Source organism: Ammodytes marinus, assembly GCF_949987685.1.
Source record: "Ammodytes marinus genome assembly, chromosome: 9".
Classification (NCBI taxonomy): domain Eukaryota; kingdom Metazoa; phylum Chordata; class Actinopteri; order Uranoscopiformes; family Ammodytidae; genus Ammodytes; species Ammodytes marinus.
This window is the reverse complement of record NC_137213.1, coordinates 11,149,930-11,173,412: the sequence shown is the minus strand read 5'-3', so window position 1 is coordinate 11,173,412 and position 23,483 is coordinate 11,149,930. Positions and strand designations below refer to the sequence as shown.

Sequence of the window (23,483 nt, the reverse complement as noted above, 5' to 3'; positions counted from 1 at the left end):
CTGTATCTTTCCTTCCATTGCTTCAACCCACACCTCTGATTATTATAATATGTTTTATTAATGTTAAATCAAAAAAGCTATATCTCCTTTTGTTGTGGTGATTAAGTGAAGAACTGCCAACACTTCAATTAAATTGTTGGTGCGGCTTGGCCTGCAGCGCTTTTCTGTCATTAGGGCTTGTTCTTTTCGGCATATTACGTAAGAAGGCTATGGTTGCTATAGCCTATTGCTCGTGTGTTTATAATTTGCCATCAAACATTTTTTTTTTCAGCTCAGGTGGGTTGGTCCGTTGAGTGTCTGCGTCAGCCTTTGGGGGCGGGCTTGTGCTTTATAGGTTCCTCTACGCTGCTGCCTGTCACACAGAGAGCAACTGAATCCACTGCTTGCAGGAGCCGCTTTATAAAGAGCTAAATTTACCAAACTTTACGTTGTTTCCTGAGCTCTCACAATTGGCCAGGCGCTCTCGGGCCAGAGAGTTATAAGGTTCGGAGGACCTCCTACCACTTTTAAACTTGTTCATGTCTTTGGAGCGCAGCTGTGAGAGGCGACAGTGAAATAGTCGCACGGACTTTTCTTGCGCGACTGCCGCTCAACGTAACTTTGACAAAGAGATATATATTATTTCTCCAAACTATGGCCTTATCCGGAGTGATGCTACCTTCATTTGCGACATTCTCAAACCAAAGAGAAAGAACCTGGGAAAACGTAAGTTAAAAGATCCTGTCATATTTTAAAATCTGTGTGTCACTTTATTTCACCTGTTTTGATCTGGATGGTAATGTTAATATCTTGCAAAGCTGCTGGACACAATTGATTTGCCCTAGAAGAGCAAGAAAACACATGTACATTCTTTATTCTAACAAAAAATATTACCGAACAACTTGTCCAGTTGGATATCACCTGCAGTCTTTCATGCTCAATTTTTGAAGGACTTCTATCTAATAATTTCTCTTTATTCTTTCAGAGGTGGAAAGGAGACATGGACAAACTAGTCTCCAGCAGCTGCTCCATGCTTGAAATGGTACACAACCTGGACAATCACTGCAAAAAGGACGACGAGGATCTCAGTAATTTCTTGGATCTGGATTTTATTCTCGCCAACACAACTGGCTCAGACAGCGTGGCGGAATTTGTGGGCACGATTGACCCCAGCATGTACACGACTGGAAACTCGGTGCCTTCCTCCTACCAGTCAGACGACCACCGCTCCCCGCCGCCCCCGTACGGCGCCAGCCCCATGACAGAGCTGCTCCGCGCCGAGGGTACAGGCAACAACTATGGCATTACGCGCAACCCAGGCGTTCAGGGGAGATTTTACGTCAACGCGGTGCATTTTCCACGCCAGGACATCAAAGTAGAGCCACCTATGGACGGTTATGGCCCCGTTTGTGGCATGGTGCCCCAAAGCTGCAGCAAAATCAAACAAGAAGGGAACGTTTCATGCATGATGTCCTTCGAGCAGCCCCGGGTGGCCATCTCCCCGCGGGCAGCGAGCAGCATGACCCCCCCTCTCAGTCCCGATGCCCAGGGAGCCTCTGACTGCCAGGCGCATCTGTGCCAGCCCATGAACTTCTCACAGAAGTACCACACGCCGGCGGCTTTCCCGCACCACCATCCTCAGGCTCCCCAGATGCAGATGACCTACCACGCTCAGCACACTGCACACTTTGGCATGTACGACGAAGGTCTGGGCATGCAGCCCGGCGCACAGAGGGTGATGCTCACACCCCCCTCATCTCCCCTCGAGCTCCTGGAGTCCAAGCCCAAGAGAGGAAGGCGCACGTGGCCGCGGAAGCGCACTGCCACGCACACCTGCACTTATGCCGGCTGCGGGAAAACCTACACCAAGAGCTCACACCTGAAGGCACATCTCCGAACTCACACCGGTAAGTTTGAGCTCATATCCATCAACGATAGTGTCAAGTCTGTGCGCAATTACACAAATCATCAAAACCATGTTTCCCTCCAGAGCACAGGCTAATATTCTTCCATTTTTTCTCAACGCAGGTGAGAAGCCATACCACTGCAGCTGGGAAGGCTGTGGATGGAAATTCGCCCGCTCCGATGAGCTGACCCGTCATTTCCGCAAACACACAGGACACAGGCCCTTCCAGTGCCACCTGTGTGAACGCGCCTTCTCCAGGTCTGACCACCTTGCACTTCACATGAAGAGACACATGTGAAGGAGCCCACATAAGGACTTGGGGTTCATTGGGGGGGTATTTTTATTGTGATTCAACTGATGTATTTTTTATTTAAGTTGTTTTCCACATGATCATCATAAAGTTTTTTTTATATATATATAATATTGAATTACAGAAGTTTGTGTTATTATTTTCTAATAACGTAGCTGGTACTACTTTGGTTCTAGAAAAAGCTTTAGAAAAGCTTTGTTTGCTTTGGAGCAGGCCGACCAAGAAGGGGCTGGCCCTGTACATACTACTCTTCTTTGACAGAACTGGAATGCTGTGTTTGACACAAAAGTGCCTTTCTTTGACTCTGTGCTACTGTAAAACTCTTCGTGACAGAACGGCGTGGCCATGAAATAGTAACTTGTTCTTGTTAACAGGGGGGGAAATGCATACGCAGTTGCCTCACATGGGAAAAGACAATGTTTAATTTAAACTGCCTCAATGTCTGAATGGCCTGAACTTTTAATTGCTTTCTACTATTTGGAGTTGATGTTGTGTAGAACTCTTGAATCCAGACCGTCTGTTCACTATCAGGGCTTGATGTCCTGTGCATTATTTTTCACTTAAATTTATATAAATATGTACATGGATTTTATACTGTCAAATGTATTTATTGTAAATATTAAAACACAATGAAATTGAATGTTTGACTCTCTAGTATTCATACATGCTTAGTCATTTTTGACACAGCTTGTTCACACATTTAGTTCAATGAACCACATCCACCCACTCAACGAGGACAGGTTCCACACTGTGCGCACACCAGGTCTAAGTAGGAGCAGACCAACAGATCAGTTACACTAAACAGGTTACACACGTTGCCATTGTATACCCACTTTAATTTAAAACATTCTCACTTGATTTCCACTGTGATGTCTTGCAGCTGCGAGACAGAGAAGGGCAGCCGCTTGTGGGCTTAGCCTATAAATACAAACACTCTATTTCCATAATTACAGAGTGAGCAGGGAGATGTCTGGACAGAGGGGCACAGCAAACCCTCATCAGGGAGCCCATAGACTCCCTTTCTGATGGGTAGAAATTATAGTAGGACATCAAAGGGCCTTAATACTACAATTACACAGTCAGTCTGCACTATAGTTTCAAAGTATCCGAGTCCGTGCATATTATGTCGGCGTGGTGTCCATGAGCATTTGTCTGTGCCGCATCAAAGGCTACATTGAGTGGATGTATCAAAGCCAGATGGGATTGAAAAAAATGCAGATAAATATTTAAAAAAATCTTTAAATATGTGGTTGATGATTGACAAAATACTCTGCGTTCTGTTGCATTGAGCATTTAAAAAAAAATATTGATTAAACCACACCTTTCATCACAAGTGGTGTCACAGTTCCACTAAAATTCACCCTTATAAAATAAAGTGTATTTATGGGAAGTGTCTTAAATATGCTGATCAACACTTCAATAGAATGTATCTACATGTTTAAGAGGAAGTACACACTAGAAAAAGATCTGCAGTTGATGCAAATGTAATATTTTCATTTAACTTTTTGTCCAATATTGATGCAGGACTACAAGAAATAAACAATCTATCCTCAATGTACAACTCTGTACTGTACATTTTTTCAATTGTCAGATAAAGACCTAAGAATAGAGTTGACTCAAGTCCTTCCTTCATAACTCGTCATGTCTATACAATGCTGACCCATTGTTCCTCGAGGCCATCGACTGCATGTCATTTCTATATTTAACGCTGATACCTTTATTTCACAGTCAAACTATTTGTGACCTGCTGCGACAAGTTACTGGCTCACATTTATCATTTTCTTTAAAAACTTACCTTATTCCAGGAATGTTAAAAATCACTTTTATTCAATTAAAAGTTATAACAGCTTTGAGCCGCTCAAAACTCTTGAGATTGTTTTAGAATCACATACATACTGTGCAATATTACATGCTACAATGTTGGTAAGTTATGATAAATAAGGCGCTGTCACTCTGTACATGTCCAGTAAGCTCTGGAATATACGATGCATACATTATGTGCCCAAATAAACCTGATTAGTGTTAGATAATTACACGCAAGCAAAGTTTTAAGGCATTTCAACCAACTGTCCTCCAACTGGATTATAAGACAATAATGAACAGAAAAAAAGTAGTCCAAAGAAGAAAAAAAGATTCCATGGTTGATTTTGAGTGTTCAGCAAAAAAGAAAAAAAAAATGGTAAGAGATGTCACTGTGCATCAGTGGTAGTGTGAATCAGTAAGGACATAGCTGAGTGTAAAAGCACCAGTATCAACATGTAGGTTTACCCTTTTTTCATTTTGTAGAGGCTTTTAGTTGTATGGGAGTGCAGGTTGTTTGGGCGTTACAACAAGAAAACCAATGATAAACCATCTGACAAACACCAAGCTGTTGACATCAGAGGGGATGGTGCAACAGCGCTCCAAGTGGATGGAACTTTGTCCAATAGACAGAAGGGGAAGACTAAGACTTGGATGATTATCGCTGGCATCTTAATCATTGTAAATACAAGAGGGGCACTGGAGGCTAAATCATAATTAACTGCATCTATGTTGGGGCTAAAAACGTTATTAGGGATTAACAAAACATCAAGTTTTTACTTTGATGTGTATATATCCCTGTTGAGGGTTTGATTATATTCAAATAATTCTTCAATTCATATACTTTAAGGCCATAAGTAGTCGATATGCAAGCATAATTGGCAAAAATAATAATACAAAAAATACTTTTGAAATTATAGATCTAAATCCTGCCACTGATGATGTGATCACTAAGCTCCAGTCCTGTAAGACTTCCTGCTTTTTAAAGATGGACTCCGCTCTTCCATGGCTTATACATCAAGCCATCATCTAACAATATTTACAGTACACAAAGGAGTTTCTTTAAAAAAGACATTTGAAATTGGACAAGCTCGACCAACAGATGAGCTGGCACTGTATATAGTTTTACTTTTCAATTCTAATTTCTTTCTGAGTAATTCAAGATTATAGAAAAACTGTTTGTATAGTGCATTTTTCATGTACTTCATACACCCATATATTTTTGCTTTAGCAATTAAATAAAACTGTAAAATATTCTTAAACGTTAGTTTAGTTTTTTGACGGCTTTTGGATAGGTCCGCTTGATTAGCGATAACAAGACATGGACGTCGGTTCTTGTAGTCGAGTACCGTGCTGGCTCGGGTTGTGTTTAAAACGCTATGTTCGTGCAGGATGAAACCAGGCTTAGATTGAGTGGCCTCTGTATTGTCCCTGATTATAGTGTCCATGTAGTTTGGGAGCAATGAACCCTAACTGGTTTCTAAATGTGGAGTCATTTGACGAGAGACATGTCATGGCCGGAGAACCGCTTGGTCTCCAACACAAATTGGTAAGAGGGGCTTGCTAGTGATGTCGGGCCAGTGTTAGCGGTGTTGTTATGAGCCAGTGGACGGAGGCCAGAGTCTGTGGTGGTGGGGGCATGCCTGGTCAGGAGCTGGGCATGTCGGCCCTGCTGAGAGCCATGGCCAGCTCCAGGTCCTGTTGCTCCTGGAGACGCAGCCTGCTCATCCTCTCCTGCTCCTCGCGCTCGCTCTCCCGCTTGGCCCACTCCAGCTGCTGGTTCTCACTTCCAAACTACAGCACAGAAAGTAGGATTAGATGTGGCCAAAATGCAGGCAAAGTGTTTCATTGACATGTCATCTTAATTTAGTGGACGTCACTAGGCAAAAAGCTACATGTAAGACTTACGGCGAATGCAGAGCTGAAATCAAATGTTTCTAATTAAGTAGAACGTCAAAAACAACATCAAACATAACAGGAATGATTGGATGTATAGCAGTTCATTGACAAAAATAAATTCAAACATGTAGACGCTTAGAGAAGTTAAGAAAGCAACACTAAAGGCTCACTAGTGCCATAAATTACTAGTTGCATATTGCCCTTAAACAGTCAGTGGTGTTGGATCAGTTTGACTGGGGATATTTATTGGATATAATTGTGCTCATGAATCACAGTATTGAGATTATGCAGTGCGGAGAGGTTTTTCACATGCAAAGGATCGACCACCACACCCTTTGTACAGTCTTACCTTGACATGTTCAGATCCTGGCAGAAAAACAAAAATTACAATACAAAGCTCGATGTATACAGTCATATGAAAAAGTTTGGGAACCCCTCTCAGCCGGCATTATAATTGACTCTGCTTTCACAAAAAAAATATAAAAGTAGTATGTCTTTAATTTACCAGGAACAGCTAAGTACTGGGATGTTTTCCAAACAAAGATTTTTTGAAAAGCAGTATTTGGTTGTATGAAATAAAATAAAATGTGAACAACTGGCTGTGCAAAAATATGGGTACCCTTGTGGTTTTGTTGATTTTAATTCCTGTAACAGCATGTAAAACTGATGACTTTAAACACAAAGTTGGTTGGATTATGTTGTTAAGCCTTGAACCTCATAGAAATGTCTGTTTAATCATGAGAAAATGTATTTTAGGTGCCTAAATGCAAGTTGCACTTCTCTTTGACTCTCTGCTGAAGTGAGACAGAATGGGATCATCAAAACAGCTCCCAAAAGATCTGAAAAACAAAGATTGTTCATTGTCATGGTTTAGGGGAAGGCTACAAGAAGCTTTCCCAAAGGTTTCAATTGTCAATTTCGACTGTAGGGAACGTTGTCAGGAAATGGAAGGACACAGGCATAGTGGCAGTTAAACCCAGGCATGGCAGACCAAGAAAAAAACAGGAGCGGCATAGGTGGAGGATTGTGAGAATGGTTGCACACAACCCACAGATCACCTCCAAAGGCCTGCAAGAACATCTGGCTGCAGATTGTGTATCTGTACATCGTTCAACAATTCAGCGCAATTTGCACCAAAACATCTGCTTTTTATAAAGACCAAATAACTTAATTTTTGTCTCATCAGTCCAAAGCATTTTCTTCCAATATGAAGCTGGCTTGTCTAAATGAGCTTTTGCATACTCCATGCAACTGTATCTGTGGCGTGGGCGCAGAAAGGGCTTCCTTCTCATCACCCGGCCATACAGATGTTTTGGTGCAAATTGCACTGAATTGTAGAACCATGTACAGATACACAATCTGCAGCCAGATGTTCTTGCAGGTCTTTGGAGGTGATCTTTGGGTTGTGTGCAACCATTCTCACAATCTGCCGCATATGCTGCTCTTGTACTTTTCTTGGTCTGCTAGACCTGGGTTTAACTGCAACTGTGCCTGTGTCCTTCCATTCCCTGACAACGTTCCTTACAGTAGAAATTGACAATTGAAACCTTTGGGAAAGCTTCTTGTAGCCTTCCCCTAAACCATGACAATGAATAATCTTTGTTTTTAAGATCTTTTGGGAGCTGTTTTGATGATCACATTCTGTCTCACTTCTGCAGAGAGTCAAAGAGAAGTGGAACTTGCATTTAGGCACCTAAAATACCTTGTATCATGATTAAACAGACCTTTATATGAGGTTCAAGGCTTAACAACATAATCCAACCAACTTTGTGTTTAAAGTCCTCAGTTTTACATGCTGTTACAGGCATTAAAATCAGCAAGACCACAAGGGTTCCCATATTTTTGCACAGCCAGTTTTTCACATTTTATTTAATTTCATAAAACTAAATACTGCTTTTCAAAAAATCTTTGTTTGGAAAACATCCCAGTACTTAGCTGTTCCTGGTAAATTAAAGACATACCACTTTTATCTTTTTTGTGTGAAAGCAGAGTCAATTATAATGCCGGCTGAGAGGGGTTCCCAAACTTTTTCATATGACTGTATATAAAAAAATTAAATAAGAACCCCCCACAAATCCCGTTCATACCTGTCATGCTGGCATCAGGGTTCGAATTAATGTAGGGTCAAATAATACAAACCACACACAAAAAGCTGGCATGCATCACCTCTCCACGTGAGAGCACACACAAACGCAAAGAAGCGAAAGACGGCGGACAAAGAGGTAGATTTACTCAGCTCTGCTTGAGGCATATCATGCTTTGACAGCAAATAAGCCTTTAGCTTGTACTTCGATACTTGAAAAATGCTCCTTGAGTGCTACTTGACCAGGCAAGTTCACCCACTGGCTGAGTTTAAGTGTATACATTCTGACTTCCTGTCAAAGGCTGAAGCCATGACAGCGGCAAACATGCAAAAGCCCCTTTGCCAGACAGACGACAACTAAATAAGACACAAGTACAGGTACTGTGCAAGCCAGTCATGTAAACATTTAATTTCCTTTCACACCAAGCCTTTAAAAAGCACTTCAGATGTTCGGCCGGTTGTTAGCCAACAGCCAGTAAGCATGACGGCCCTGTGATAGCCTGCTAAAGTCACTGATACAGCACTGTGTGGGAAAGTTAACAGAAAAAGGGGCCTCTGGCAGACAGTTCACGCCTCTGAGCCTTCAGCTCTACAATGGTAAGAGTGAGATCATAATATCAGCAGCTCATGCAGACAGAGATACTTGACCCAACAGAAAACTGTAAGTGGACTACACTTACAGAGCCCAAACCAGCAAGGCTGTCTTTGGATGATTTACTCGAGTCTGTCGCAACAAAAGAGCCAGAACGGTCTGCTGTGGAGCAGACGCTGTGGAACGGCTCTGATGCAGTCGAACTGAGCGTACCGCCTGGAGAAGGAAGACATTTCAATAAACACCAAATCCATGGAAGATGACACTTTTTGGTGCCTTCGATTCAGACGTTCCCCACTGGTCGCCCCTTGGGGAAAATAAGATCACACCTAGAGAGGCTGCTGTGTAATATTGTGTTGCTACATCTTCACAGGAAGCCGACTTCTTTAAGCTGATGGCAGGCAGACGTCACCAAGGGGAATGTGATATTGGTTTGAAAAAGGTGTTAAACACATATTTTGAGTATGGCCCACCGAATCGTTGAAGCTTTACAAGCAAATTGTTGTTTTTTTTGGAACACATTGTAAAAGACGGACACACCCTTGTCTACGATAAGCTTTGAACACACTTGGTATACCCAACAGTTTTATACTGTGGCCATACTTATTCATCTATTGAAACATTTTTCACTAATGCCACATTTGCTGCATCTGCAAATTGAAAAGCTTCTAGCAAACAAAGGGTTTTCACTATCTAATAAAGAACAGACGCTTTTTCAAAGTAACATTTTTATATTTTCATTTGATCTATTTTTTAAAAGATGCCTGAAACGTTTCAAAGTAATGCGAGAAAAGACAGAGGAGTCCTGTCCTGTCCTGTCCTGTCCCTGTCGTTCCTGTTTTGTTTTTGTCCAAATATCTGTAACTGTAGCTTTTTCTTTACACCAGAGCCAGGTTGTAAGTTTCTACCAAAAAGACACTACAATTGCTGCAACACAGTTGTAGGCATATGGAAAAATTAGACCTTTAAACTGGACCAAAATTATTGTGCAATTGTTCTAATGATGCAAACAATCAGAACAGCATATGACTTCAGGAGTGGGCATCTCACTTCCTTTATCACATATAACATAAGGCACAATATCCTGAGCTAGCTCACTGGCTAAGTGTGGCAACTCATCTCTAACTCTTCGCTGTGTGTGGTGAAGCAAAGGGGAAGAACAACTTTCTCACGCTGTGGCTTCTGCTAAAAACAATAAGTGCAAGGTAACAGCGGAAGGGCACGCGCTGGGCAAGGCCTGTGGGTAGTGTGGGAACAACAAGAGGAAACATGAGGCTAAATGCATCCAAAATGGTATTTAAAAAAAATAGCTTTCGATCTCATCCCGCTGCATACTAGTTTAACCTTAGACAAAATAAATTAATGTCTTACTAATACTAACATGGGAACATCATTCTGTAAACCCATAGTTCTACCTCAAATCTAGCCACAGCTGTTACGATTACAACTTCAGAGGCATTACTTTCTCAGCACCCAAAAAGAGGAAGATGTTTTTTTTCCCCACATATCATCAGGGCAGTGAGGGCACATAGATGTCTTGTTAGTAAGACAACTGTCAATCACCACAGCAATGACTACACAAAAAGCTCCGATAATGTAGTGCCGACAACATTCTATTCATTTTAGCTGGTTTATAGCAACATTACATGTTAATTATAAACATCCCTGAATCGTTAATATCAAGTCAGGCTGCAGGCTCATGTCATATTCGTGCACACACACAGACACACACACTAAAACAGGCAGGGCTTACCATAGGGAGGTGCAGGCCGGTTAGGCACATTTTTCTTTGATGGGAGTACGGGGTTGTCCGATTTCTGTACACACACACACACACACACACACACACACACACACACACACACACAAATGGGAAAAAACGAAAGAAGTTATCAAACTATCACACAGAATCATGACTATTACAGAATTGTCAGCCAAATTCTAAAGCCTCTGGCCTCACACCAGAGAGATTGCTTTTATTAATGTGATACATTGGCAGAAAAATAAGAAAATCAGTCATGATGAGAGTAAAAATAACAACCCATCTTGCTACAGCTTAAGTGGAACGTGATGCTTTACGGTGCAACTGATTCATAACTCAAAGAAGTCTCCAGAGCGTACCTTTGACATCTGACTGAAGTCAGCAAATCCAGCCCCCTTGCCTCCGAAAGAGTTGCTCCCAAAGGGGTCCGCCTTCCCAAACACATCTGCGACAAGAGTACATATGGAACATTTGTATACGTTTATGGAAAGAGCCAGAAACTATAATGAAGTTAACCCCCAAACCACACATTCAAAATCAGCTCTGCATCTTGCCTACTCTGAATGGGCCCTGCGTGCTATTTTCAGAAAGGGGGAATGTGGCGTGACCCACTTCATTTTCCGTGACATTTCGCAAAAACCTGGAAAGCAGAGTTTTTTGTTGAACCTGACGTATGCATCTAATCAGCTAATTAAAGGCGTCAGTTGGCGCACTGTTAACCAGCACTGTGCCCGGCTTGTTTTGAAGCTCGGTGGTATGCCGCTTAATGAAGAAAAAGAAAACGGCTGGTTACAGTGAAAAAACAAAACATTGTAACAGAATATGTTTGTTGTGAGTGTGCAACCACAAGAGACCCCATTCATGTGAAGGACGCGGTGTTTTTCTTTTACGCACAGCAACGTAGCTTGGGCCTACAGTTGCCTCTGTGTTCTTCTGAAGGTGTGTAGCATGGCAGAGCATGGACCAGAGTTAGCCACTAACTTAAAACAACTTCCGCAGCGAATGAGGCAGAGCATTTCAATAGCAGCAGATATAAAGACAGGACAGAGGCAGCAGAGCACTGGTTAAAGGAGGGGCAGTGTATTCTAGTAGAGCAAGGACCAGCAGTCACAGAGTTTCTGTTATGTTTGGCTCCTGCAAGCCTCCTGTTTTTCCAGGGTAGGGGGGAGTATTTTTAGTTGGCCAGTAGTTAAATGCGTAGGTACTTGACTAAAAATAGCCTCAAACCACAGGAAAAATTGAAGCCACAGTGAGTAAAAATTGTTTGCCCCTAATGTCCGCCCCCTCTCCCCCCCTCAAAATAAAATCTAAATCCAACACGTCACCCAGAATGGCAAAGAATGAACTCTTTGAGACGCGTTTCACAATTAGAACGTTCTTTCACGTTTAGATGTCAGTGAATAGAGGCACATTCTGGGAAATGTGCATGGAAAATCAGCACGTATTTAGACCAGGAGTGACCTTGCATCAGTGCCTTTATTTACAAAGTCACATGGCAATAATCTGTATTCTTACAGTCATCTTAAATTCCTGACCACAGTAATGACAAAAAGCTACAAGATAATATACAACCCAAATCTTGGATGAAAATAAAACAACTATTTTTTTTTTTGCAAAATATGCAGTTAAAATGGAGAAAAAACTTCCTGCTGTGACCTACAGCATAGGGAATAGACCGGGCCGAAGAAAATCAAGAGGGACCCTTCCCGATCCTGTGCACCTTTCATGTTCACATATGAACTGTATTATTGGGCCTGATTACTTCAATTGGGAGTTATTTGAATGACATAAATCTATTCAGATGAGATTGTAATGAGCGCAACATGGAAGCATGTATTATATAATGAAACAGCGAGTCAGGAGGAGACAGTGTTATCTGCCAAACTGTCACATATTAATGGATTACATATATTTTTTTTAAGTGTAATAATTTATACTAATTTTTATGTATTGCAATGGGTGAGGTTTGGTTGATAATGTGAGTCTCTGTGTGTGTGTTATGTGCTTGTCTTTGACATAGTTTGTTTTGTGTCATTGTATTTTTATCACTTGTATATTTTTACTTGCTTTCCCGAGGAACCCCTCGAAAGCATCAGCAGATTCTGCATCTCAAAAAAGGGGCTTATCCTCCAATACATTTTGAAATTAAAAATTTAAGTTGTAAATACATACAACATTTCTGTATATAACACCATAACTTACTCCCCAGTCCCACCCATATTAATAAAAAGAAAACGGAACCTTTCGTCAATTTAACCTCAACTGCAGCCTACCTGAATCCTTTGGTTTTGGGCTGTTAGATGTGAAAGGGTCCCCACTGTTGAAGGCACCCGGCTGAGAATACAAAACAAGCAAAGCACAAGTACAATAAGCAAGCTAATCAAAGGATCTTGTTTATAATACACACACACACACACACACATAATGGCCACATAAGCATTAATGCTGAAAATGTCTCTTTGTTGTTATCTACAATAGTTAGGCTTGGCTCTGTTGGCACTGACAACTATAGAAAGTCATTAAACACAGAGTATTTTGACAGAAGCGCATTGGTTTTCTCACAGTCATATTGGTAAAAAGAAGACATTCTTGATACCTTAGCTGGCGGTGTGGGTCTTCTAACAAAGGGGTCTGAGGAACCAAACATGTCTGACTTGTCTGGTCTCTTGAAAAAATCTTCAGGTGCGGTGCCTTTGAAAGGGTCGCTTTCTTTGAATGGATCTCCAAACGGATCTAGATAAATGACAAGGCAGGGACAAGAAATAAACCAAGCTTTCTTTGATTTATTTGTCCCGCAGCACGAATTCCAACTGGAAAATACAGCATACATTTTCAATCCCTTAAAATATGCCCAATTTGGAAAACTGTAATGTAGGCGCAATGAGGTATTCAGTGAGAATTCTTATTCACAGGGACAAATAAATAACATCAATGCTTACTGAAATATACGTAGCAGCAAATGACAAAAAGACAGTGTTCAGACCTTTGAAAAGGTCAGACTTGAAGGGGTCCTCTGACTGGAAGGGGTCTGCTGGAGGCTCCTTAGAGCTGCTGTTGTTGAACATGGCGATTCTTGACTTGAAAGAGTCATCCTGATAAATATATCCAGAAAAGAAAAATCAATAACATATTAGCATATTTAAATTTGCATTATTTTGGCTCCCCGTTTCTTCCATGAAACAGGGACCATAGCAGTAGATTATAAGAAAACTGTAAATTGAGTTTCTTTTTTTGGCCAAAGGCAATTAAAAACTATTGTGAAAAAAGGGATATCTTCATAATCTGCTCACCGAACTTCTGAAACCTCTGTTCTCCTTCTCAGCAAACCCTTCACTTAAGTCCGGCAGGTTGCTTAAGTTTCCCCCGTTGATGTCGCTCAAAGCGCTGTTGTACTGATCGATGGTCTTGGTCATCTCCTTTTGGCTGTCCTGGATCAGCGACAGCTTACTGCGAGCCTGAAAACACACAGAACAAGGTTTGATCTCTATATAAATCCATAAAATATCTTGATTGGATTTCCTTAAGTGTCTCTTTTCAATACATTTCCGAACTGTTCAACACTGGAGAAGTTCCCACTTGGCACAAATGGGTAAGCCACTATGAATTAAAGCCATGTATTCAAAAGTTGTTTTCAAAACAAAAGAAGATTTAGTGCATCATTACGTGAATAATAACTTTGTTGTTGTTGCAGAATTCCAATCTGTCATGGAATGAATTACCTTTGCTAATACTGTACAGTAAGTGGTTAGTCTTTAAGTGGTTAAGTAAAAAAAAAATATGATGAGACAGTTTCAATTCAGTTTGTTTCATATTTGTGTGCTTCAGATGATCCTTAATACTTTAAACAAAGTGTTCATGGAACTTAAAGTAAAACTAAAACTAAAAGTGAATAGTCAGTATTGAGAAAAGATAACCTTCATGTGTCAACTTGCAAATCTTCCTGACTTCACAATCAATCTTCATGCTACACCAAACTGATCTGAGCTGAGAGACAAAGTGTCAGAACATCCTAATGTAAACCACTGACTGACCTGGTTGATCTCTTCCTGAGTGGTTTTGAGTGACTTGATGATGCTGTCCAGCTGGACGCGGCCAGAGAGCAGGCTCTGCTCCAGCTGGGCCTCCTCCTCCTGCAGATGGTTCAGGTCTGTCTTGGTGCGACTCAGTTCATCCTCCTGACTGCGCACGTCCGTCTCCTGGGAGCGGATCTGGCCCTGCAGGGACGCGATCTGGAGGGGGAAGACAGAAAAAAAAAAAAAAAGTATGTATATTTGTTGTTTCATAGTTGTGTTTAATAGTTGTACATTTAAATTAATTTCTGTTATCAGACTTGGGTTCCTTATTAGGACAGTTCAAAGCAGCTATAATCTAAGGATGTTCTCATTACAGAATAATCTGCTCCTCTTTATACTTTAAACGGAATTGGCCTTGAAAGCAGCAATGTAATGCTTATATTTATGTAATTTTACAACAAACCAAAGTAGGCAAAACATTATACAACAGCATTATACAGCTACAGCATGTAACCTGCAGCATGTTCATTTAACCGTCTGATTGCCATGTGATTGACATCAGGTATTTCGCAACCAATACCAAAAATACCAAAGCATTATACCTTTATCGCACAAAATAATTGTAACCAAAATAAGATGACAAATGTGTACAACCATGTCGCCAGAGCCACACTATTACAACAGAATGCATATGTTCATGTTGTAGGAATAGGTCAAGTCGCGCACCATCTGTGACTCGTCCTGACACTTCTGCTTGACGTCGTTGAGCATTCCCTCCAGTTTGGAGCGCTGCTGGTCCATCTCCTCCAGGCGCTCCTGGGCATCCTGCTTCTGGGACTCCAGGTCCTGCAGGCTGCTGCTCTCACGGTCCAAGCCACTTTGCATGTCCTAAAAGGTCCGCCACACACACACAGACACAGACACACACGCACAGACACACATGCACAGACACAGACACACACGCACAGACAGACACATGTGTGTTTGCATGGGGCAGCTACTGAGATACATCTCTATCAAACCATTACCCCTCAAACCAGTTTACCTCCCAAATTGTATAATGTGGGTGGGCATCAGCAAGAGACTTTTTGATACTCTTCCACATGTTTGTTTCCAGGCACTAATAAAACACTTGTGAGCTTTTAATCTTTAACGAAGGACTTATGCCTCACCTGAACTTCGCTGTTTTGTTGTCTGATGGCTTCCTCCTTTTCCCTGACCTCTTGCTCCAGAATGAATTTCTCTCTACAAGATGGGAGAAGAGCAAGCAGCAACAAACGTTATGACAGTGTCGTGCAAAACTGTGTCGGGAAAAACCGTGTCAAATGATATGCTTGGGGAAAAAACAGACTGATGGGTTTTTCAAAATGACAATGACACGAGTAGCAAAAATATGAGATAACACGCAACTTGAAGATGACTTTATTTGCTGCTTTTTGGTATAATGTAGATACGTCCAAATAATGAACATTAAGTCAAGAGCAAAAGATGGGGAATCTGTTCGAGCCATTCCATACGTTCTTTTCCCCATGACCTTTGTGACAATATGCACACACTTGAAACACTACTACGGATCAAGTAATTGTGTTCCATTTATTTATAATTTAATTTTCAAAGATCGCAAGATAATTTAGTTCAGCTACTTGCATGATAACAGCAATAAATGTTTGCCATGTCCTTGCATACAAATTATTACTAACTAGCTGACTGTAAATGGTCCAAAGCAAGGCTTCAGTGTGAAGCTGCTTTCTTTGCTTTGCCAAATTGCTCTTGGAATAGAAAAAAATGAATAATATGAACATGTGGTTAAATAAAGGTTAGCATTATTTGATTGAAATATATCTAACAGTTTAACAGAGCTTTGATGCTGAACATCAATTCACTGTAACCTCCCCTCCTTTTTCTTTCTCAGAGGAAAAGAAACAAAGTCTTGGCAGTGCAGGGGCTCACCTCTGCAGCTGAGCTATTTCCTGGCTGAGGTCATCCAGCTCTTTGTTGCCCGACAGCTCGCCCGACCCCGTGGAGCCGCCGCTGTCCTGAGGCCAGAGACGGAGACGGACAGACAAGAGAGAGAGAGAGAGAGCGAGAGAGAGAGAGAGAGAGGGTAGATACAGTGGACAGTTGAGTGACAAATTCCATGGACGTTAAAAAGGTCCTGTCGGCGATTCTGGAGAACGCTTATTGTCAAAATCAGTGAATAACTCCTCATTAACCGTTACCTGTTCGTACTGTGTGTGTAGCTTAAGAAAAATCTGGTGTCAATACACAGCCTAGGCTCTGTAAACTGGTAAGTAAACAAACAGGGATGGAAACGAAGGCGGCGCACAGTAGCTGGCAAAATGCACTAGCCTATAGGCTGTGTATTAACAGCCGATTATGTTTCAGCACACACACATACACACAGTACGGTCAGGTAACGGGTTAGTAAGGAGATAGTCACTGGTTTTGACAAAAAGCGATCTTGACAACAAGCATTCTCCAGAATCGGTGACTCCACCTTCAAGGTAGACAAGAGACATGACAAGAGTGACAGCGGCGGGCAGGACAGGGAAACGAACAAAGCGGATCTGAAAGATAGGGAGGACAAGAGGACAAGGGGGGGGGGGGGGGAGATATGTTCAAATGGGGAAAAAGGGTCAAAAAGGACAGAGAAAAAGACAGCAGAGGGGATGTGACTAGTATGCATGGGGAGAGAGGAGCTCCCTGCTGATGCGTCTAACTAAACAAAAGACACAGGAAGGAAACACAAACACTTCGCACAGCTAGGAAGGCAGCAAGAGGAACAGGCAATACATGAAGGAGGAGGAATGCACACAGACCAGGGAATACAAAAGTGTTTAACTTGTTCGACATATTAAGGGGTCTCAATAACAAATCCCAAGATCCTCTCCTTTTATAAGCTCACCACTTTAATTTATGTTCCATAAGTTTCATGTTCAACCTCAAAAAGGGAACTGTGTTTTGATGGTCTGACGCAAGAATAAACATGAGAATAGAATAGATGTCAATGGGTCACAGGCTTGATGCGGTTATTGCAAGCTTAGGATTTGCGACAAAATAGTATGTTTTATTCACTTTAATCTATTTAAAGTCTATCTGTTCCAATACTTCTGCTCGCCTAAAAATGTGGTGTTCCTTTACAAATAATGATATCTTCTCAGTTGTGTATCGGATCCAGATGTGAATACCTGGAAATGAAAGCTGAAATGTTGATCTATTGTCTCATATTCATCTTTTGTTGTCAAACCCAAATGTTTCCAGTCTACAGCAAAAATAAAAGGAATTGGCCTCACTGTTCCGATACTTATGGAGGGGACTGTATATATATATTTAAGGGTTCAACATTTATTTTTTTAAATATATATTTTGGGGATTTTTATTTTGTTTTAATCGGCCGATTTAATCGTAATCGTAATTTTTCTTTGAAAATAATCGGCATCGGCACTCCAAAATCAATATCGGTCGGGCCCTAGTAACTATGCTAGCCTTTGGCATTAGAATATATTGCCATCTGTTTCATTGATGATGAAACTGCAGCAGGTGGCAGTGTTCGCACAGTTGAGGTTTAAAAAAGACATATTTTGTGAGAAATCCAAGACATGGACAAATATGCTTCAAGAGAGCAAACAATATACAGGAAAGTATGTGTTTCCCTTTGTTGGGAAATTAAATTAAGAAATTTAAGAAAGACACCTGGTGCTTCAGACTGAGGCAGACAGAGAATATGACAGAACAAAGGCGCCACCTTGTGACACAAAGCTCAACTACTCACTCTGCGCATATTAGCTAATGCAGCAAGTTCAGGTCTCATTGATGACATAAGCCCCGCATAGCTCTGTTAGACAGGACAGAAGGAAGCTCAAACAAGCAAAAGCACAACAAAACAGTTTAGCAAGGCAAGGCTGAAAAGGCAGAGAGCAGAACTCACCATATACTGTAAAATGCATATTGTAGCAGGAAAACACACACTCTTTTCTTAAGGAACAGATGCAAGAGAAAAATGTTGCTTTGGAAGAAAGGGCTATTGACGGATGAAGCAGTGTTTGCATTGGGCTAAAGGGAAGACTCACGGGACTCGCCGTCGAAGCCCCAGTCCTTTCTGATGGGGGAATCATGTCTGGGGTCAGAGTGGAGGGAGGGTCTACACCTTTAGTGGCTTTCTGCTGGATCAGATACATGGCCAGAGAGAACTGCTCCCGGGTCAGCTTTCCCGTTGTTTTGGTGTCAGCGAGTCCCCTGCGGAAAGGAGGAGACACTTCACTCACTATTAAAGATACTGTATTCTTTTTGAAAATAATACCCAGCATCCATTGACACCAACTGAGATGTTACCCTTTGGCAATGGTCAGTTTCCACTGCAATGTGTTAAGACAATTTATAATTTTTTGTATCTTATATTGCTTCCAGCTTCTGGATATGATGAGATAGTTGTCCACCAGATGGAGCTAGAGTTAAACTTAATACTATAGTAAGATCAGTTTTACTAGGGTATCCTTTTTCTTGACAATGCATGTTATGCATTGTCAAATTGGAGGTTGGTGTTTACTAATTTGCAAAGCTTTGTTGGCCTCTATCATTTTCTTAATAAGTTAAACACGTCTTGTGAAAATGATGAGGAAAACAAATGCAAATCAATTGGATCTGAACTGAGCTGTGGCCTCACCATATCTGTGCCAGCATGGTCTGCGAGAGACTGGAGTGCATGAAGATCTCTATGACCTCAGTCCCGGTAACGAGGCCGTCGTTGTCGGAGTCTGTTTTCTTGAAGATCTCATCATATCTCTCCCTGTCTGCCAACGGTACCACCCAGTTTACCACTGGCTGGAATGAACAAAAGACAACATATATGTGATTGAAGACGAGGGAGATAACATTTGCCAAAACCTTAAAGTTGCAGTGTGTAGTTAAGGTGTATTTTGGCGTCATCTAGTGGTAAAAGTTCTAGATTCCAACGCTCCGTGACAACCCCTTCCCGTTAGGAGAAAATACAGAAGCTACGGTGGCCTTCAAGGACAAGAATCCAGTTACTAAAGATAGCATCATCTACCACGGTCTGAAGTCATCCCACAATATCAGGTGATGAGGTGAAGATGTATTCAGTTATTTAATCAATAGTACATCTTTGTCTTCCAACAGGTGGATTTCTGGCGGGGACACACTATATATAAAAACGTGTAAGGCCGTTAAGTTTGTCCGTTCTGTGCTATTGTAGAAACATGGTGGTGCAACATGGCAGCGTTCCCCGCTACTATGTAGATATAAAAGGCTCATTTTAAGGTAATGAAATAAACAACAACTTTTATTCTCAAGCGATTGTACACTAATGAAAACATACTTTTAAATATTATATTCCATTTCTACCAAGTTTGTTCTGACAAATGACAATTCCCTTTACACACTGTGCCTTTTAAGATCCTTGACAGTTTTTTTATGATGTGGTATTTTTTAATTATACTTGTTTAAGTCTGACTTTTTATCTCTGATTGGCTATAAATAAAACATAGATCTTTAGTAAATATACTTAAGCTGGCAATTTAAAAAATGGAAAAGAACGGGATTGAAAACTGGCATTTAAAAAAACAGGTGCTGTGTCAAACCACGTCAGGTGATCATGGTGCTGTGTGAACACAGCCTTCCCTGGCAGAAAAACCTGTTTCTCCCTGCAGCTATAACAAAGCAGTGATAAACACAATGGGCACAATGCTCAAAACAACGTGGCAAAACAAGTTCACTATTAGCAACACAAACGATTCAATTCATGAAAGGCATGTCAGGCCCTGCCTTAGGGGAGGAGCGAGACGACTTAATCTATCGATCATTTTAATGATTTCAAAGCTCTGTGTTTTTAACATTATACTACTCGACATATCAAGCCACATTCAAAAAGTAAAAGATTACCCTGGACTACATGACACCGCACTTATATGAAGCATGCATTTTTTTTTAACAGTTTCAGCATTAGTGGCATAACATAATAAAGGACCAAGAAACAAAAACCTAGTGAAAGAGGCGATAGAACTTTTTCACAAGAGGATACTGTTTTGCTGCTAACTAAGTGTGTACATTGATCAACTTCCAGTAGAATTGGAATAGTCCAAATACAACAATATGTTATCTTTTCAGAAAATTCTGTTGTTGAAATGAATAATTCTGATTGTACATTAATGAAGAGCTGTTTCATGAATCGCAGAAAAGTACTTCATAGTTATGCAATATACCATTGTAATGAACATTACTGTGATTGTTATGTATTATTACCCAGCACTGATAAATGCTCTGTTCTGTTTGGTCAATTACGCCATTCTACGGCCCGTTATTCCTCGATAGTGACAGCTATTGAGGATAATTGCAATAATTGGCTATGTGTAAAGGTGTAATTGTTGCTACGGTCATCATTTCAATTGATCGCTTCCTGTCATATCAATCCACGGATAGGCGACAAAGTTATATACTACTCAGAGGAAGCCATTTCTAAACCAATAAAACCTCATTCAAATCAGTATTTTGCTTCAATTAATTAATTAATTTAGTAAGTAGTCATGTAACAAGCTGGATAATGTATCGGAAACAGGTCTACTTTGAGAAATAACAAGGTGAACAGGAGCCCTATGCGAAGCTTTACTTAATGTAAGTAATGTGTCTAGACAACAATGAAGGATATGTATGACTAATCATATTGTGATGTTAATTATTCTAACCATATCACCCAGACACCCACTCTCAGAAAGAGCATTTCATGATTCACTAATAAATGCAGAGATGCAGTCACTACACCTACATCAACACTTCAAGAGAAACATAAGTGAGGCCACATACCGGTGAGCTGGATTTAAAGGAGTGTTTTGGAGAGAGGGTGACAGTATTGCTGCTGAGGAGAGCAGCGCTACCCAGTGGAGGAGTGCTTCGCAGGGAGTCTTTGATGGGAGTCAGGCCAGCCGTGAACCCGGACAGAGCCGGCAGCACAGCCACAGCACCTGGCAGAGCACCTGCAGTCTTCTTCTTTTTAGACGGGGGGATGAGGGAATTGGGTAAGGTCGCTGGCACAGGCTCATTCTCCATGGCGCGATACACAAGATGCATTGCCTACAAATTGGAAATCAGTTTGTTTATTACTATAAAAAAATTGTACATAAAACCTATTTTTTTCCTTCTTCATTTAAAAAATCAAGTATTAGCTTTCCAGAATTAGTCTGGAGTGACAGTAAAAGGGCAACATCTTACCACTGTGAATTCTTCTTTGTCCAAGTATCCATCTTTGTCAACGTCACTTAGGTCCCAAATCTACAGAAACATTTAGTGAATTAGAAAATTAACAAGATTTAATTGCTTTGTATTGTTAATAATGCAATGTCGGAAAAACAGTGCAACCGTGCTAACCTATGTGTACAATAATTTTAACAGGTAGTGTCACCTTTCCCAACACATCCAGAGGTAGCTTGGAGTTGATCAAAATTGGCCTGACTTTTTCGCCGGGGAGGAGACCATTTACAGGGGACAGACTCTGAAAAATGCCCTCAAACTTCCCTTTTTCATCAGGCTGGGGGATAAAAGAAATCTCAAAATTTAGAAGACGGGATAGATATTTTTCATATTGTCAGGGATGTTCTTGTAACAAGGTATGAACTCACCCTTATTGCCCACTGTGAGTCATGTCCTGTCGTTGGAACATTTACTAATGGGCTGTTTGTGTCTCTCTGTAAAAAATGAAGAGAGGATATGATACTAAAAAGCAGAGCAGACAAACACAGTAACAATTGCATGTAGATGGTGAAAGACAGTCAGGGCATTTTGAGACATTCAATAACCATTAATTCCTCCTATGTGCTACATACATACTTTTTCTTTGCCCTGCATGTTACATATCAAACCTTGGGGTATTGCAATCAGCAGGAGTCATTTTATCACTTACAAATTTGGGTGCAGCTAAGTTTTGGTTGAGGTTGTGAAGGCTGATATCATTTCCACCCTGTGCTGAGGCCACAAGTCTCAAGGCTATGAAGAAACCCTACAAAAGAGGAAGAAAGGCAAAGCAAATCCGGGGGTTTATGCAAACATCAGCAGCACCAACCACAGCAAATCTCCAGAGAAAAGAAATCTGTGTTTTGTTACCCGCTTATCCAAATAGCCTTTTCTTTCTGAATCTGCCAAATCCCAAATCTGCAAAAACATCAAAATAAAACAGTGTTTGGATGCTATTGGCCAAATATAAGAGTGTGTTTGTGTGTGTGTGTATGCCTGCATGTATTTTGAGTCTGTGACCCACCTTCCCCAATGTACTGTCCGACAGTCCTGACTTCTTAAGAAACTGAGCTGCATCTCCGGCTGATACTTTGCCTGTGTTTACTGGATCAAGCTACAAAAAAAAAATCATAAAAAAAAACAATGTGTATTTTAAATTTGTTTTTAATCAAATTAGAAGAAAAAAAGAAGAGAGTGTAAATCAACCTTACCTGTCTGTAATAGTTATCATAGGCTGAGGATCCATTTGATAACTGTAGAAGTAGACAGGGGAGAAATAAATTAACAGTTAAGTTATAAATGAGTGTCTCAGGAAATGCAATTGCTAGAAAGCTATAAATAGCTATATAACATAAGCATACCGTAAATCATTATGTTAGCGCGTAAGATAAACACGGCATTGGTCGCTAATATAAGCACAACAAAGGGTTGTTTTGGTTCAGTTTTAGCTACTTCATACAGGTAGCCATGTTCTTGTAATCATTAGTGGCATCCTCGCTACTGAAATAACCACTCTCCTTGTAACATTGGGTTCATTCTTCCACTAAAATGTAGCGAAAGTTTGCTATCCTCACTTAACCTAGCCAACAATGTGAACTAGTCAACAATGAAAGGTCAGTAATACGGTTAACACTAGCTTATATCGACAGCAGTTTATATAGTGGTGACGTTGTTAGACAATACGAATGTCACCGTCACTTGATAATGGTTGGTTCTATACATTTGAGACTTTTTTTGAGGTATATAGAGTTGTTACCTGATCGAGAGTCATGAGCGCCGCCATATTTCCTGGTGTCTCGGGAGTGCGCACACGCCCCTTAACCGAGCGGGCACGAGCGGCGACAGATCCCGGTGCTTGGGTGTACGCGCCAGCAAAATACTGTGAACGAGGCTGATACGG

The 23,483-nt window shown here is 41.0% G+C and overlaps 2 protein-coding genes across 3 annotated transcripts; one reads left to right on the top strand and one right to left on the bottom strand.

Annotated features, from left to right (window-relative positions):
• Positions 1–373: 373 nt before the first annotated feature.
• Positions 374–2,835, top strand: LOC307255651 (Krueppel-like factor 2). The gene is made up of 3 exons (XM_080034378.1): positions 374–705; positions 965–1,886; positions 2,008–2,835. The coding sequence occupies exons 1-3, from the start codon at positions 634–636 to the stop codon at positions 2,181–2,183; spliced, it is 1,170 nt and encodes a 389-aa protein (XP_079890504.1). The 5' UTR covers positions 374–633; the 3' UTR covers positions 2,184–2,835.
• A 1,168-nt stretch (positions 2,836–4,003) lies between these two features.
• On the bottom strand, positions 4,004–23,385 carry LOC307255650 (epidermal growth factor receptor substrate 15-like 1). Of its 2 annotated transcripts, XM_080034376.1 has the most exons (23): positions 23,340–23,385; positions 22,795–22,836; positions 22,608–22,697; positions 22,454–22,501; positions 22,254–22,349; positions 21,973–22,038; positions 21,756–21,881; positions 21,566–21,625; positions 21,161–21,427; positions 19,008–19,165; positions 18,415–18,580; positions 16,295–16,380; positions 15,517–15,589; positions 15,071–15,232; positions 14,363–14,560; positions 13,622–13,786; positions 13,315–13,423; positions 12,928–13,064; positions 12,605–12,665; positions 10,691–10,776; positions 10,323–10,386; positions 8,658–8,785; positions 4,004–5,789 (listed from the first exon to the last, which is right to left on the bottom strand). In XM_080034376.1, the coding sequence occupies exons 1-23, from the start codon at positions 23,364–23,366 to the stop codon at positions 5,643–5,645; spliced, it is 2,562 nt and encodes an 853-aa protein (XP_079890502.1). In that variant the 5' UTR covers positions 23,367–23,385; the 3' UTR covers positions 4,004–5,642. The 2 variants fall into 2 exon arrangements, with proteins under 2 accessions (XP_079890502.1, XP_079890503.1); XM_080034377.1 differs by lacking the exon at positions 8,658–8,785 and having other exon boundaries at positions 5,662–5,789.
• Positions 23,386–23,483: the final 98 nt, after the last annotated feature.

Excerpts from the sequence above, each read along its gene's own strand:
- LOC307255651 (XM_080034378.1), top strand. The coding sequence starts at position 634 with ATGGCCTTATCCGGAGTGATGCTACCTTCATTTGCGACATTCTCAAAC. Across the intron at positions 706-964 it reads GAGAAAGAACCTGGGAAAAC|AGGTGGAAAGGAGACATGGA; the intron begins GTAAGTTAAAAG and ends TTATTCTTTCAG. Across the intron at positions 1,887-2,007 it reads ACATCTCCGAACTCACACCG|GTGAGAAGCCATACCACTGC; the intron begins GTAAGTTTGAGC and ends TTCTCAACGCAG.
- LOC307255650 (XM_080034376.1), bottom strand. The coding sequence starts at position 23,366 with ATGGCGGCGCTCATGACTCTCGATCAG. Across the intron at positions 19,166-21,160 it reads CCTTTAAATCCAGCTCACCG|CCAGTGGTAAACTGGGTGGT; the intron begins GTATGTGGCCTC and ends TGTTCATTCCAG. Across the intron at positions 14,561-15,070 it reads GTCAGGACGAGTCACAGATG|ATCGCGTCCCTGCAGGGCCA; the intron begins GTGCGCGACTTG and ends TTCCCCCTCCAG.